Source organism: Nuphar pumila, unplaced genomic scaffold (genome assembly GCF_984573655.1).
Source record: "Nuphar pumila unplaced genomic scaffold, dmNupPumi1.hap1.1 HAP1_SCAFFOLD_523, whole genome shotgun sequence".
Classification (NCBI taxonomy): Eukaryota; Viridiplantae; Streptophyta; class Magnoliopsida; order Nymphaeales; family Nymphaeaceae; genus Nuphar; species Nuphar pumila.
The window spans coordinates 15903-28550 of NW_028323383.1; the positions used below are offsets into that span (position 1 = coordinate 15903).

The 12648-nt window shown below is 51.7% G+C and overlaps 1 protein-coding gene across 1 annotated transcript; it reads right to left on the reverse strand.

Moving 5' to 3' along the window:
• Positions 1-4929: 4929 nt before the first annotated feature.
• On the reverse strand, positions 4930-8237 carry LOC149810112 (large ribosomal subunit protein uL2-like). The gene is made up of 5 exons (XM_089994422.1): positions 8217-8237; positions 7510-7767; positions 6035-6244; positions 5252-5485; positions 4930-5053 (listed from the first exon to the last, which is right to left on the reverse strand). Exons 2-5 carry the CDS (start codon positions 7765-7767, stop codon positions 4985-4987), a joined length of 771 nt encoding a protein of 256 aa, XP_089850548.1. The 5' UTR covers positions 8217-8237; the 3' UTR covers positions 4930-4984.
• Positions 8238-12648: the final 4411 nt, after the last annotated feature.

Below are 12648 nucleotides of genomic sequence, written 5' to 3' on the forward strand. Positions count from 1 at the left end.
ATCTGCAGGCTCGCTCGCAGTCGGCACGGCAGCCGCGCTTGTTGCGGCACCGATGACGGGGGTCCTGACTCACAGCTCCGGATTCGCAAGCGCCTTCGGCTTTGGCACGCTCAATGCGCTTCTGAAGCTCTGCTTGAAGCATCGCGCCAAGGCTCCTGTTTTCGAGGGATTCTGGGTCGGCGTCACGGGTGTGGTACATCACGTCGTCGAGAATCGCATTGAAGAGGTTGTCCGCCCGATCGTCGACGTCCTGAGACACCTTCTCCCCTGTGAGACCTGCACCCTTGCTCAACGGCTCATGTTCAGAGCGCTCCTGAGTCATGACCATTCCCTGCAAGAGTGCGGAAAGCCACGCGCATCCTGTCGCCCAATGAGTAGGATTCCAATGCTCCGACCGCGCATGCATCTAACATCCATCAGGTGTTTCTTCAGCTGATGTATCAGGGTCTGTAAGCTTCGGTGCTGGTGTGCTGGTGGCTCTCAATCACACGCATGCTCAGTGGTGCAAATGCAGATGCTTTGCACGGCTGAGTTTGGTCCCACAATTTTGTGGCAACGCCATCAGCGACAGGCAACACGATCACAATTGGTGGTGGGCGTGGTCGTGCAGAGACTGCTGAGCAACAAAATCAAAATGGAGAATTAGTCCCAACATAGAGCGTGGAGTTTGCCAATGACCATTTGAGGCAGTGCTGCAGAAAGATACATCACCAGAAGACAACAAGCCTTATTGTCTTCTACCGCGGTCTGCATGGTCGCTCTACCGCAATCGGACAAGGAAACGAGGCGTAACAAAGCAACGAGGGAGCCTACAGGCATCACGAATGATCACTCCACATCAGGCGTCAATTTCAGGTCATTCAGCATCCAAGTAGAAATTGACAACGTCTACTTGGAAAATGTCCAAACTTGGCAACGCCGATTTTGAGAACTCCAACTATTTATCATCTTTGCAATGGTAATCGATGGTTGCAAACGCGACGGCACGCACCGTCAAACAGAGGCAGGTCCTTGTGCAGGTTGACCAGTGAGATGCCCAGCTGGCGGCAGAGCAATGCGCTGGGGTCAGGGGGCACCTCCTTCTTGAGGTCGGCAGCGATGCCGGTGCAGAGCTGGGCGCCATAGTCGACTGCGACGCTGAACGCGGAGCGATTTGTGTAGACACGGCCTCCGACGCGGTCCCGCGCTTCTAGTACGGTCACGCTGGCGCCCTGTCGCTCCAGGTGCAGCGCCGCCGACAGGCCCGATGGCCCCGCGCCAACAACAATCACACGCTTGCCTATAAGCGGGCGCTGCACATATCAAAATGTTTCAATTGTGATGAAGAGGAGTTCAGATGCGAAACATCAGCGGCAGAAGTTCGGTAAAGCTCAGCGCTTCGCCAGAGCGTGAGATTTGCAGCTACGGATGCTAGGATGAATAAATGCATCATTACATCACATAGATAATGGCAGGAAATAGTCAAAAAGCTAGCAAGACAGCAAGATCGAAATAATACAACTCATCGAACGACAGCGGATAAATAAATGCATCAACATGTTACACCGACCCTGAATGCTGGCGCTGAATTGAAAGGACATGTAGATGCCAGGAAGGTATGCAGTGATTCACCGGATTGGGGTTGAACCCCCGTGTTTGCACCCAGACGTCATGCATTTACAGGCATCGCGACCTGCGAGTCGCAGGGTCTGGCAAATCGCAGCATGCATGGATGTTGGGCGGAAAGTTGGGGTTCAATCTAGCTAAGCACCGCAGCTACACCCTCTGCACGTAGAGACAGTACCACATCATCGATATTGCAGACAACATCATACATGTTTCACTACGAAACTGGGGCGCTGTTTGCATGCATTACAGAGACACGAAGCGCCAAGTACAGACGTTCTGGACCCAAAAGTAAATAAAAAGTGAATAAACATGTATTTGTGACATGCTTGTTCAATATGATTCCTGTACGCTAGGCTGCTTGTTTCACAGTACATAAAAGTAAAGAAACCAATCACCTCCAGATGTTGGACACCCCCCAGAGTAACGTGTATGAGCTTCAGAGGTGGACTGCACGACACAGGGACATTGCAGGGAGATGCTGTATACTTCTCAGACAGTCAAAACAGTAAGCGTGAAATGCTGCCTTCAGTCGTGGAACTCTCACCTGCAACGCCTCTGCTTTCCTCGCCCTTGCGTCTGCCACCCATGCCGGCATGCCCACGTCATCGATGACTGCTTGTATTGTTTTCTTCAGGCAAGCTTTGAGGATGGGGTCGCTTTTGATGAAGTCCTTGGCAAGACCAAGCTTCTCCTCCACTTTATGCCGCAGAGACTTCTCCGTGGTAGTCTGCACACCAAATACGTGTCGAGATGGGCGGAAAAGCTTGTGCAGCAGCATTGCTCGTATGGGAGGCACAAGCAAAGATGTTCACCATGGTGTCCAGCACGTCAAACAACGATGCATCAAGTAGCAGTGCTTCTCATGCCACTTCTCGTAGCTCGTCAGCGTCTAAAATTTTCGGATAACGAAATACATGATGACGTCGTGTTCGAGGATGCAAGTTCGCCAAGACCACGCACCAGCCGCGGCACCCGTTTCCAATCTGCATACTTGTTTGCATTTCTGAAGCGTAAGAGTGAATGCACGCCAGCACATCTAGATGCCATGAAAAACACGAAGAAAGCAAAGGACGATGCATTGCGTCCGTTGATGCGTGAACGCAGTCAGCACTGTAGCGAACGTCAACCCCTCACAGGAGCCCTGTGTATCGCGTTGCGTTGCATCACTTCGCGGAGCTGGCTTCATTGATCAACCGAAACTCATTCACAAAAAAATTTTGCGCAAACTCATGTGAGGCGGCAAGAATCGCATAGTTGGCCAAGAGCGCAACGTCGCGAACGCGCAACGTCGTCAAATGGCAATCGCCAAGCGGTGCAGTGTGGTGGCATACATTATGTGATACCAACATCACATACTTGCCTTAGATGGGTTCAGCCACGTTTTACAGATGATGCGCCTGCCCATAATTGCTCTGGGGGAGGAGCAGAGCAGTAACGTAACACAAGGGCCGGAACTAAGCAACTGCTGCCATGCACTAGCCACTTCTGTCATGAGTGAGTATCAGGAGCACTGTGCTTAACAGGTTCAGGAATTCTGCCTACCTCAATTAAGAGCGATGTAAATGCGCTCCGACACCAGCGCCAGTCGCTGGTGGATGTGGTGCATCTCACACAAACCTGTGTGCCAAGTTTCGAGACATACCCCGTGGTGACGAGTAAACGTCTAGGGCACAATCACGCTACGTCTTTCAATTCAGATACATACGGCGGCAGGAAGGGTGGCTCACCTGCAGGTCTGCGGCGCAGAGCAGCATGAAGACGTCAGCTTGTATGACTTCAGGGGTCGCCTCCTTCCGCTCCAATAGCGCTCGGATTTCTGTCGGGATGAGGTCATTGTCACTAAGTTCGTCATAGAAGCCCGTATTGATGTAGCCGTTAGCGTCCAGGAAGTTGAAGGCATCCCTGAGTTGACCTTTGTGATACTTGCTCGATGCACCTTGGCAATCTTGCAGCAAGAGCTTCTTCGTCGGGCGCTCAGCCCACTTCTTCAGAATCACACTTCTGGCAGCGAGATACTGCTTGGAGGCTCCGCCAAAGATGGACAGCTCCTGTTTCGTCAGGCTATTGGGAACCAGCCCCACAAACAAAGTTGCTTGAGAGATGCTGTCTTCAGACATCAGCACAAATCAAACAGCCTAGCGTACAGAAGTTATATTGAACCAGCGCCAAGAAAGCGCTTATTGTGAATGATAGGACTGATGTAGGTGGTAAGCTGTGAGGTGCAGGTGGAACAGACCTTCCCAGACAAGGTACGAATAGAGCATACAGTGTCCATTGAAAATGTAGAAGTACGAAGTTAGCACGTACTTATCTCATTTGCCAATCATGGCATGGCTGGATCTCCCCGGATTGAGGCCTGCGAGGCCAATGCGGCCATCAACGAGATAGAGCTATCGGAGGTCGGGTTCGAGGCCCAAAGCCTGTCGCTACCAAGCTGCTTGCAGTGGCCTACGCGACGTTTCGTTACCGTAAACGATATGGATATGCTTGTGATGGGAACATGAACTGCACCGAAAGGCTTGGAAACCCTGATATCCACTCAGGTCACATGACATCAACCGCCGCGGACGCATGCGAGTGTAAGTCACCAACGCATGCAAAATACAGAATATATTCTGTGTGAAGGGTCTTTGGTGAGAGCATGCACTGGCATGATGTCTTTCGATCTGTTGTAGTGCGGACGACCATGTTGTCAAACCAAACACTCCAGCGAATGATGGAAGCACTGATCGCGATATTTTGCATGCGCTGGTGACTTACACTCGCATGCGTCCGCGGCCGTTGATGTCATATGATCTAGAGTGGATATCAGGGTTTCCAAGCCTTTCGGTGCAGTTCATGTTCCCATCACCCCTTCGGTGACATATCATGGCATAGCTGATGACAGCATCCTGAGGTGCGACGACTGCTCCCTATGGTATCGTAAAGACAGGTCTCGTGGCGTAATGCCCGGTCGGCGACAATACGGTTGCTGAATGAATCGCCACAGTAACCCGATTCAATGCAAGTGCGTAGAGAACGAAAGTGAATCCACCGTATCAGTGCAGACCATACTACTGGACTATGCTGGGCTTCGACCGTCCAATGGGTAATTGAGATGGTATATGTGAAAGCTTCGTCCCAAATGACGGACCAATAGAAGATGGAACGTGTAATGCGTACTGTCATGCCAATTCAAGATGCTTCGGCACCGTGTTTACCCTGGCCGTCACAATGTTCGCCTGAGGCGCCAGTTCGTCCGGCACGACACGAACGTAAAATAAGACTACGATACGAAAGCAAGCACATTTTCGACCCAGCCACTCGACAAAGGGTATAAACCGAGACTTACAACCAGTGCTGTGCAAACAGCGCAAGTAACAAAACAATGGCTTGCTTAGTCCTGGTTCTTGAGGTTGCCGGAACCCCGGAGGCGACCGGTGCGGCGGGCGGCAATGAGACCAACCTGCACAAGATACAAAGCCATTACGTCTGTGCAGCGTACATAGGTTCTGCAGCAGTACATACGCGAGAAGAACTGTATCAATTGGCATATGCAAGGGGCATAAGACCAAGGTAGCTTGCACCAACGAAGGAAGAAGGCACAAGTACAGAGCATCTAGACGAAGATGCCATCGACTAGCAATAGCAAGCAAGGACACACCTTCTTACCAGGGGGAGAGTCGCGCTTGACAGTGGAGGCATGACCGATATGTTGATGGTTACCACCACCATGGGGATGCTCCACAGGGTTCATAGCCACACCACGAACCTTGGGCCAGCAGTTACGCTTGGCCTTGTACTTGAAGTATGCCCTACCGGCAGTCAGAAGGGGCTTCTCAGTACGGCCTCCACCTGCGACCTGACCAATCATTGCACGGCAAGTCGAGGGAATCGCCTGCGCACATATCAGCACTCAATGACAACAACATGATCTACTTCATCAACCATCGCGGCGACGTCGTACACTGATGACGATGTCTTGCACGGCAGCCTTAGCCGATGCAACAATTTTCCTGGGGCACATGAGACAGGCATGGCTACCCAAGGATGGATGCTTCCTTATCCTGGCACACATGGGACATGCCTTGCAACAAAGCTTACAGCAACATGAGTTTCGCAGCGGTACCGCATCCACATGGACATCATTGATTTCCCCTGCCACTTGGAAACCATATTTGGTCAAGGTGACCTCCCCTCGGTGCTTCGCCAGGACGGCATTTAAACCCCATATTTGCCCCAGATGATGATGTGTTTTCAGAGACACAGAAAGCAAACAGTACAGCGAAGCACTGCCTCCCCACATTGCGTCAGCGGATCAACAGAGCAGCCATGTTTTCGCCGCTCTAGGTGCCCTGCGGACGCAAGAACTCCCACCATACGGGCACAGTTGATGGCATCGATCACGTGACATTCACCGAAACAAAGCATCGTGAAACTGACTCACCTTACGAGCGCCGGAGGGCAGCTTGACACGGGTGATGCCGGTGTCGAGGTTGTGTGCCACAATGAGCGCAAAGTCACCGGAGCAGCGCGCGATGGTGCCACGGTCTCCAAGCTTGGCCTCCAGGTTGCACACGATCGTTCCCTCGGGAAGCTCGCCCACTGGCTTGATGTTTCCGATGGTCAGCAGCGCCTTCTTCCCGGCGCAGATCATCTGCAGCATGCCGTGATTGATGATTACAAGCAGTGGCCGTGAGTGATGATTAACAGCAGCGATGCGCCAGAAATGGGGTTGTTCGACCCCCATTTTTGCCCCACAAGTCATGCTCCTTTGTGAACCGAAAATTGTAGGGTCTTGCGAAACGCTGATTGGTAACTTGATGCATCATGGCTTCGTGAGCATGAAGTCGGCGCATGCGCCGACCAGCCATGCAACTTGATGATGGTGAGATTGTTCAAAGCAGGCTTTCCTGTGCCGACCGCTAAACTTCAATGACTGTGCTTCGAACCTGTACCCTTGGTCGCTATCGGCCTGTGCCTTCCTTCTCCGATTTCAAATGACGCGCTGCTGCGAATAGGTGCTTAATTTGTTTCGGCTCTTCTGCAGGAGGCTCACCGCTATGGCAAGGAGCTTGTCCACCCGACAATTGTTTCTAGTGATCGATTAATGTGACAATGCTAGCGTATAATGGGTTGGGGTTCTGTGATTCAGGATTGGCCGAAACTGTGTTGAGTGCGTGCACCGAACGTAGTTTCCTTGAGCTATGATGCTTCTGTCTCCCTATGTGATGAAATATTGAGATTGATGTGACTTGTTTCAACGTTGCAGTATCCACAAAGACACTGGCGTCTCATGCAACCCGTGAACCCGTGGTTGCCTTGTTTTACACTTTGGAGCGCATATCCCAAGACCCAGTTCGCATTTTGTCCGTGTGTCAATAGCTGTGCAAAGTGAGAGGACTTCGGAGGTAGGTGGGAAACACCAGCTACAAAGGCTGTCTGAGTAAGTAAAGATTGTTGACTGAGCCCGATAAACACAAAGACATGATGTTGAAGAGAACATCGAACAAATTTCAGTGCTGAGGCAGCTTGTGGGTTGCGGACTTGCAGACTTGACAACAAGCCAGCCAAGCGAATAAAAGCTAAGCTACACCTGGCTGCTGAAGCGTAAAGCGACCATTTAGGGCTATAAAGTTGCTGCCAATAGGTGATAAATACGCATAAGCAGAAATCTTAGGCTGCGTCATGCCTGGTCTGCAAATGAAAGCGAGAATAACCTCACTTACACCTTCATGATAAAACCTTTCACATTGTGCCCTGCCACTAGCGACATCCTCCTGACACCCATCATGTTTTATACAAGCACTGTAGATGTTCGGGATCACGATTGAAATTGACTGCAATAGAGAGATCGATTGCAAGTGAGAAAGTGCAGCTTGACAGGGACGCCGGCCACTGGTGACATCACGAAAAGCACACCTGGCCAGTGTACATGCCCTCGGAAGCGATCATCAAATGCTTCTGATGCTGGTAACGATTTGGGTCACGGAAGGTGACCTTGGCCAGAGGGGCTCCACGGCCGGAGTCATGGATGATTTCAGTGACCACGCCCTTGATGTAACCATTGCGCTCGGCTGTGTCCAGACACCTCAAACGGGCTGCACCCTTCCTGTGGGTGGTGTGGGACTTGAAAATGGACCCACGTCCCTTACGCTGTGCCCGAATAATGCGTCCCATCTGCAGGCATGGGTAAAGGTCATGAGAATGCTGCATCGCAAAAGCCAGAACAACACAAGTTCACTGCAAACATGAAATGAAGTAATGGCAGCAGCAAGTGCCAAGATCCAGGCAACCTAAGCGATAGGGTCGTCACTGCGCACTGCGCTGCATCACGCATCGGGACAAGCACTTGTTTGCCTACAGAACCTGGCATCATGGCATAAACATATGATGCGACTTTGAGCATGAATATGATGTGCGCCCTCGCAATCCGTTCATGAATCGTGAGCATCCCATCGCCAGGGTCGGACGCCCTCGACGGAGGTACACTGCCTGTGATACGAGCGCACAGAGTATAAAGCGAACATTCTGCAAATAGATTGAAAGATGCTTCAGAGTGGCACATGCTTCAACAGGGGATGTGCTAGTGACTGACTTCTGATGCAAATCGAGCGCAGCAGCCTCACCTTGAACAGCTCCTTCGGCCTCAGAACTGAGAGAGGGTGATTGAGGAATTCTTGGAAGCTTTTGGCTCTCAGCCTCGTTCACAGAGGCAACTGTGTCACAAGCAATGAACACAGAACAATAACACGGGGAAGGGGGGCCCCAGGCCTCTCAGGCATTTAACGCGTTTTGGTTCCTTTTGGCGCCAGAAGAGAAATATGTCCACATTGACTCCAGTGTGTTGTTGATGCCAATCCGACTGGGACGAACTCTCCGAAAGCATCACCAAGCCAATAGTCTACTGATCGAGTATGGAGTCTCTTGGCTCAACCTGTCGATATCCGGTGGATTCAGTTTGGGCTAGGTTCGGCCTGTTTGTACTAGCCCGTTCGAAACTGGTAAAAGTACCAAGTTTACTTGGGCGCATGTTGAAGACAATCTGATCAGTTTGAACCCAAGGTAGACCCCACAACAGCTGGATGATTATCAGCGAGTCTCGAAGACGTGTTGATGTTTGGAGCACATGTGCGCCATCTCGCATGTAAGGTTAGACTTGCAAGCAACGGAAGTCAGGTGACGAGTCGCGCTTGAAGTTTCAGGATACGATGTGGGTGCTGTCGACATTCCGTGGGCTTGCATGCCCTTCCATGCAGAGACTGCACTTGTCAGTATCGGCAGGTATCGTGTTTGCCGCTACCTCCTCACAGGCAAGCGTAGAGCGGCAAATGCAACGAGTACCGCAAACACCACCGGCACCGACGCGCGTTGCCGTCGCACCGGTTCGCTGCATGTGCACATACCGCAAATTACCAGACGCGCAGCTGCGTTTTGGTAACTTCCAGTCCCGGAAAGGCATCGGGTGCTCAGGAGCCCAGTACCCAACAATAGGGGCTGCATTGGAGGGGCCGACCGGGAACGACCTCCAGGAGTCGTTCCACGAGGCGCAGGGGCAGCCGCGACAAATTCTCGTGGCCGTGGACAAGTCAATAGTATGTTTCAACATACTCGCAACTTCGGTGTGCATGAATACATATTGCAAAATCGGCACCCTTCAGTACCGTTGAACGCGGACTGGCTTTTCATGAGCTGATCGTTGGATTCCTGCAGGAGTCCCGATACGCCGTGGACTGGACACTTGCAAATATCTACCGGCATGGTGCGGATTGAATCCTATCCCTGTCAGTTAGGATTTGATGTCAAGTATCTTAAGATTTCTCAAGATGGTCAGCATATCTCCTGGGGCGTGAGCTCAAAGCACATTCCCGCCGGTGCAGATTCCTTAGCATCGTACAGGTTGGTGGCAGCCTTGCCATGCATGGGCCCAATCTGCCCAAAACTGATCGCGACAAGGCAGTCATCAAGCAAACATGCAACCGTTGGTGTTGGCAACAAGTCAGCCATGACTGATCATGGTCTCGATAAGGCATATTTTTCAAATGGGGATGAGGTGATGGTTGGTGTGTGGGCATTGCTGGTTTAACCCCATCATCAACAGATCATTACAAAGTCACAGCCTTGCGAACGTTGTGCGTGCGACTTTGAGATTACATGCCATTTTTGGAGCTTTGTAACAGGATCTTCAATGTCTCATGCCCTGAAACAGATGGGTTTGCACTGGCAGGAGGTAGACCTCATATAAAATACCATCCGAGGAAACACGTGAGGCAAGCCCCGAAAGTTCCGTTCAAACAGGCGCATCACAGATGAGTCACGCAATCACGAAGCGCAGACTGTTTATCAGCTAGAGTATCCCAGAACATGCACCTATCGCCGTTGGTGCCCAACGTTAGCGGCAATAGCTACATATTTGTTTTCTAGATTGTGGGGAAAGGAGCGTACTACGCAAAGTCATCACTGTTGTCAAATTTGTGGGGAAACGAGCGTACTACGCAAATCGCACCCCCCCATGCCAGCTGCAATAGATTAATGGATCATCAAATCATTGTAAGCCTGTGCATATGGTGTACCTTTTCAAAACAATGCCACGACCATGTTGACAACAGCAACTCCAAGAACTTTGAATCATACTGCGAACGCGGATGACGGAGCAGACATCTTGCATCAGAGCACAGGTGCTCGTCGTGCATCCATTGACGCTCCTTTCAACACCTGTGGTAGGTTTGGAAAGTACGTGGAGTGCTGCAAAGCAATCGACATAAACTTTTCATCTGTCATCATGCACTCAAAAAGCACTCCCTTGTGCCCGCACAGACAGACATCACATGACAGGTTTGTGAGTGTGCAGGGGACACAATGCAGCTTGTGCACTGCCTGAGCGCGCTTCCCCATAAGTTCAGGTTTACGATGGACACATTCCAGTACGCGACTGTTGGCGTGCCGGGGGAGGATGATCCTGAAGCCCTGCCATTGCTGATGCGGCAACAGATCCACACGATGTATAGCACAAGATTGGACGACGCGATGGTGAGCAGCCCGCGGTCTTTGACTCTGACTTGACTGAGATCGTCTCGGAATTATGCGCGTGATTGCGCCCATGAAGGTTTCATCTCTTGCAGCAACTGTGTGATGAACGTCAGGCTGTTGCAAGGCTGGCTGCCATGCGCTTATCACATTGGTTGCAAGATTCGCAAGTCTGCACCTGGCATTGCCAATGTCTGTTTGAATGGTCTCGCAAAATGCATCGTTGTTGTTGCTACATCATGACATATTCAGCGCTCTGGCTGTGCTGCAATGTTTCTTGCGCGCAACAGGCCATGGATGTGGTGTCAGGGCCCCTTTGAATATCAAATGCACAATGTATCATATCATTTGATCAATATCGGTCTAAAACAGTGTGCTATGCCCAGCAACTGCAGAAACGCCTGATCACCGACATTTCCAATGCCACTTATCAGAGAGTTGCCGAAGCAGGATCTCATCCATCTTCCCTCCTTCCACCCCCAACTTCTCTCATAAGCTGGTTGTACGATAACACAACAAATCACTTCCACTCATTCTCAGATTCCACAAGAAATCCAAGGGGAGGTTCACATCGATAAGGCTTTCCACGCTGTCGCAGCTCCGGACAGAGGATGTTTATAGGGTGCATCAGACCCGGCTAGGCAGACGATTGGTTGCTGATTTCCGTCTTCCAGATTCGTGAGACCGGAACTATGTGAGACCGCCTTTGCACAAGCGTTCAAATAAGCACTGGAACGCCCTTCGTAGGTGCCTTTCAATATCACCATCCTCGGCGAGGAGAAGGACAAGGCGCCGATTACAGGGTGCGCAGGGGAGAGGCTCAGCGCATTTGCGGACAGCATCGGAGCGGCCGCGCTGGTCATTGCCTCGCATCGGACATCGGACCTCTCTGAGTTCCTGCTTGGTAGCCTTTCACAGTTCCTCGTCCGCTATGCCAGCCAGCCAGTGCTTGTCCTACACGCCCCTACAGACGCACTTGCCGCGCCAGAAGAACTCACAAATGCACCCGCTCACACCCCGCGGGACATCATTGTTGCCATCGATGGCTCTGTGACGTGGTCGCTCGTTGTCGAGTGGGCGCTGAATCACATCGTGCGAGCCAGAGATAGGGTGCATATTGTGCAGATCGTCCCCAAGCCGAGCGACTCGAGCCAGGCGTTGTCGTTTGAGGCGTCCAGGAGGCGAGTTGCGGAGAAGTTCGAGCGGGCAAATGCACAGCACTCGTTTGAGCTGATGCTGCATGGGGCAGGGCAGCTGGGTGGCAGCGTCGCCGCTGCTGTTTGTCGACGATGCAACGAACTGAATGCCACTGCACTGGTGACGGCGAGCAATCGGACGGGTCTGCTCTCGGGCTCTGTCATGGATGCCGTCACCAGTCACTGTGCCCAGCACTGCAGCGCGACGGTGATTGCCCTGCATTGAGGCGCTTGCACCCTATCGCTGCTATGCACGCAGCCACGCTATTGCTTGTTACGTGTTCCAAGAGTCCTGCGGCCTCGAGAACTGTAATGCGCTTTCATGACTTTTCCTGGGATTGTGCATCGTAATTGTTGCATGCGCATGCTCACTAATACTCAGGCAGTGCTGGGGCGTGCTTGTGGCAGCTTTCTAGGAGGCGCCGTTTTGTTGTGCTAGGCAAGCATGCGAGAGTGTCTCCTTCTGAGCTCCTGCTTAGTTCTCAAATCCAGCAACATGCGCAGGAGGTGCTGGGCCGAGACAAATGTAGAATGAACACGGCTCTGCTTTTGAAATCTGCATATTTGCCCTTCAACTGTATCTCGAGAGCGATGCTTTTCATCGTGCGCCTTACCGTACGGATGACTGATTACGATAAGGATGCCAGTGCCCCGTCATTCCGACAGACTGTCGGACAGCTGCAAGACTTGCAGCAAGTCTAGTCCAAGACTTGGACCATAGCTTGGTGACAACTGAGGCAGCATAGAAGACGTCATGAACTCCAACCTCTATCTTGTAGCGATAGAGTTTCCATTGGTCAGTGTTGTGTGTACTCTCCCTTAGCTTGTGACGCTATGG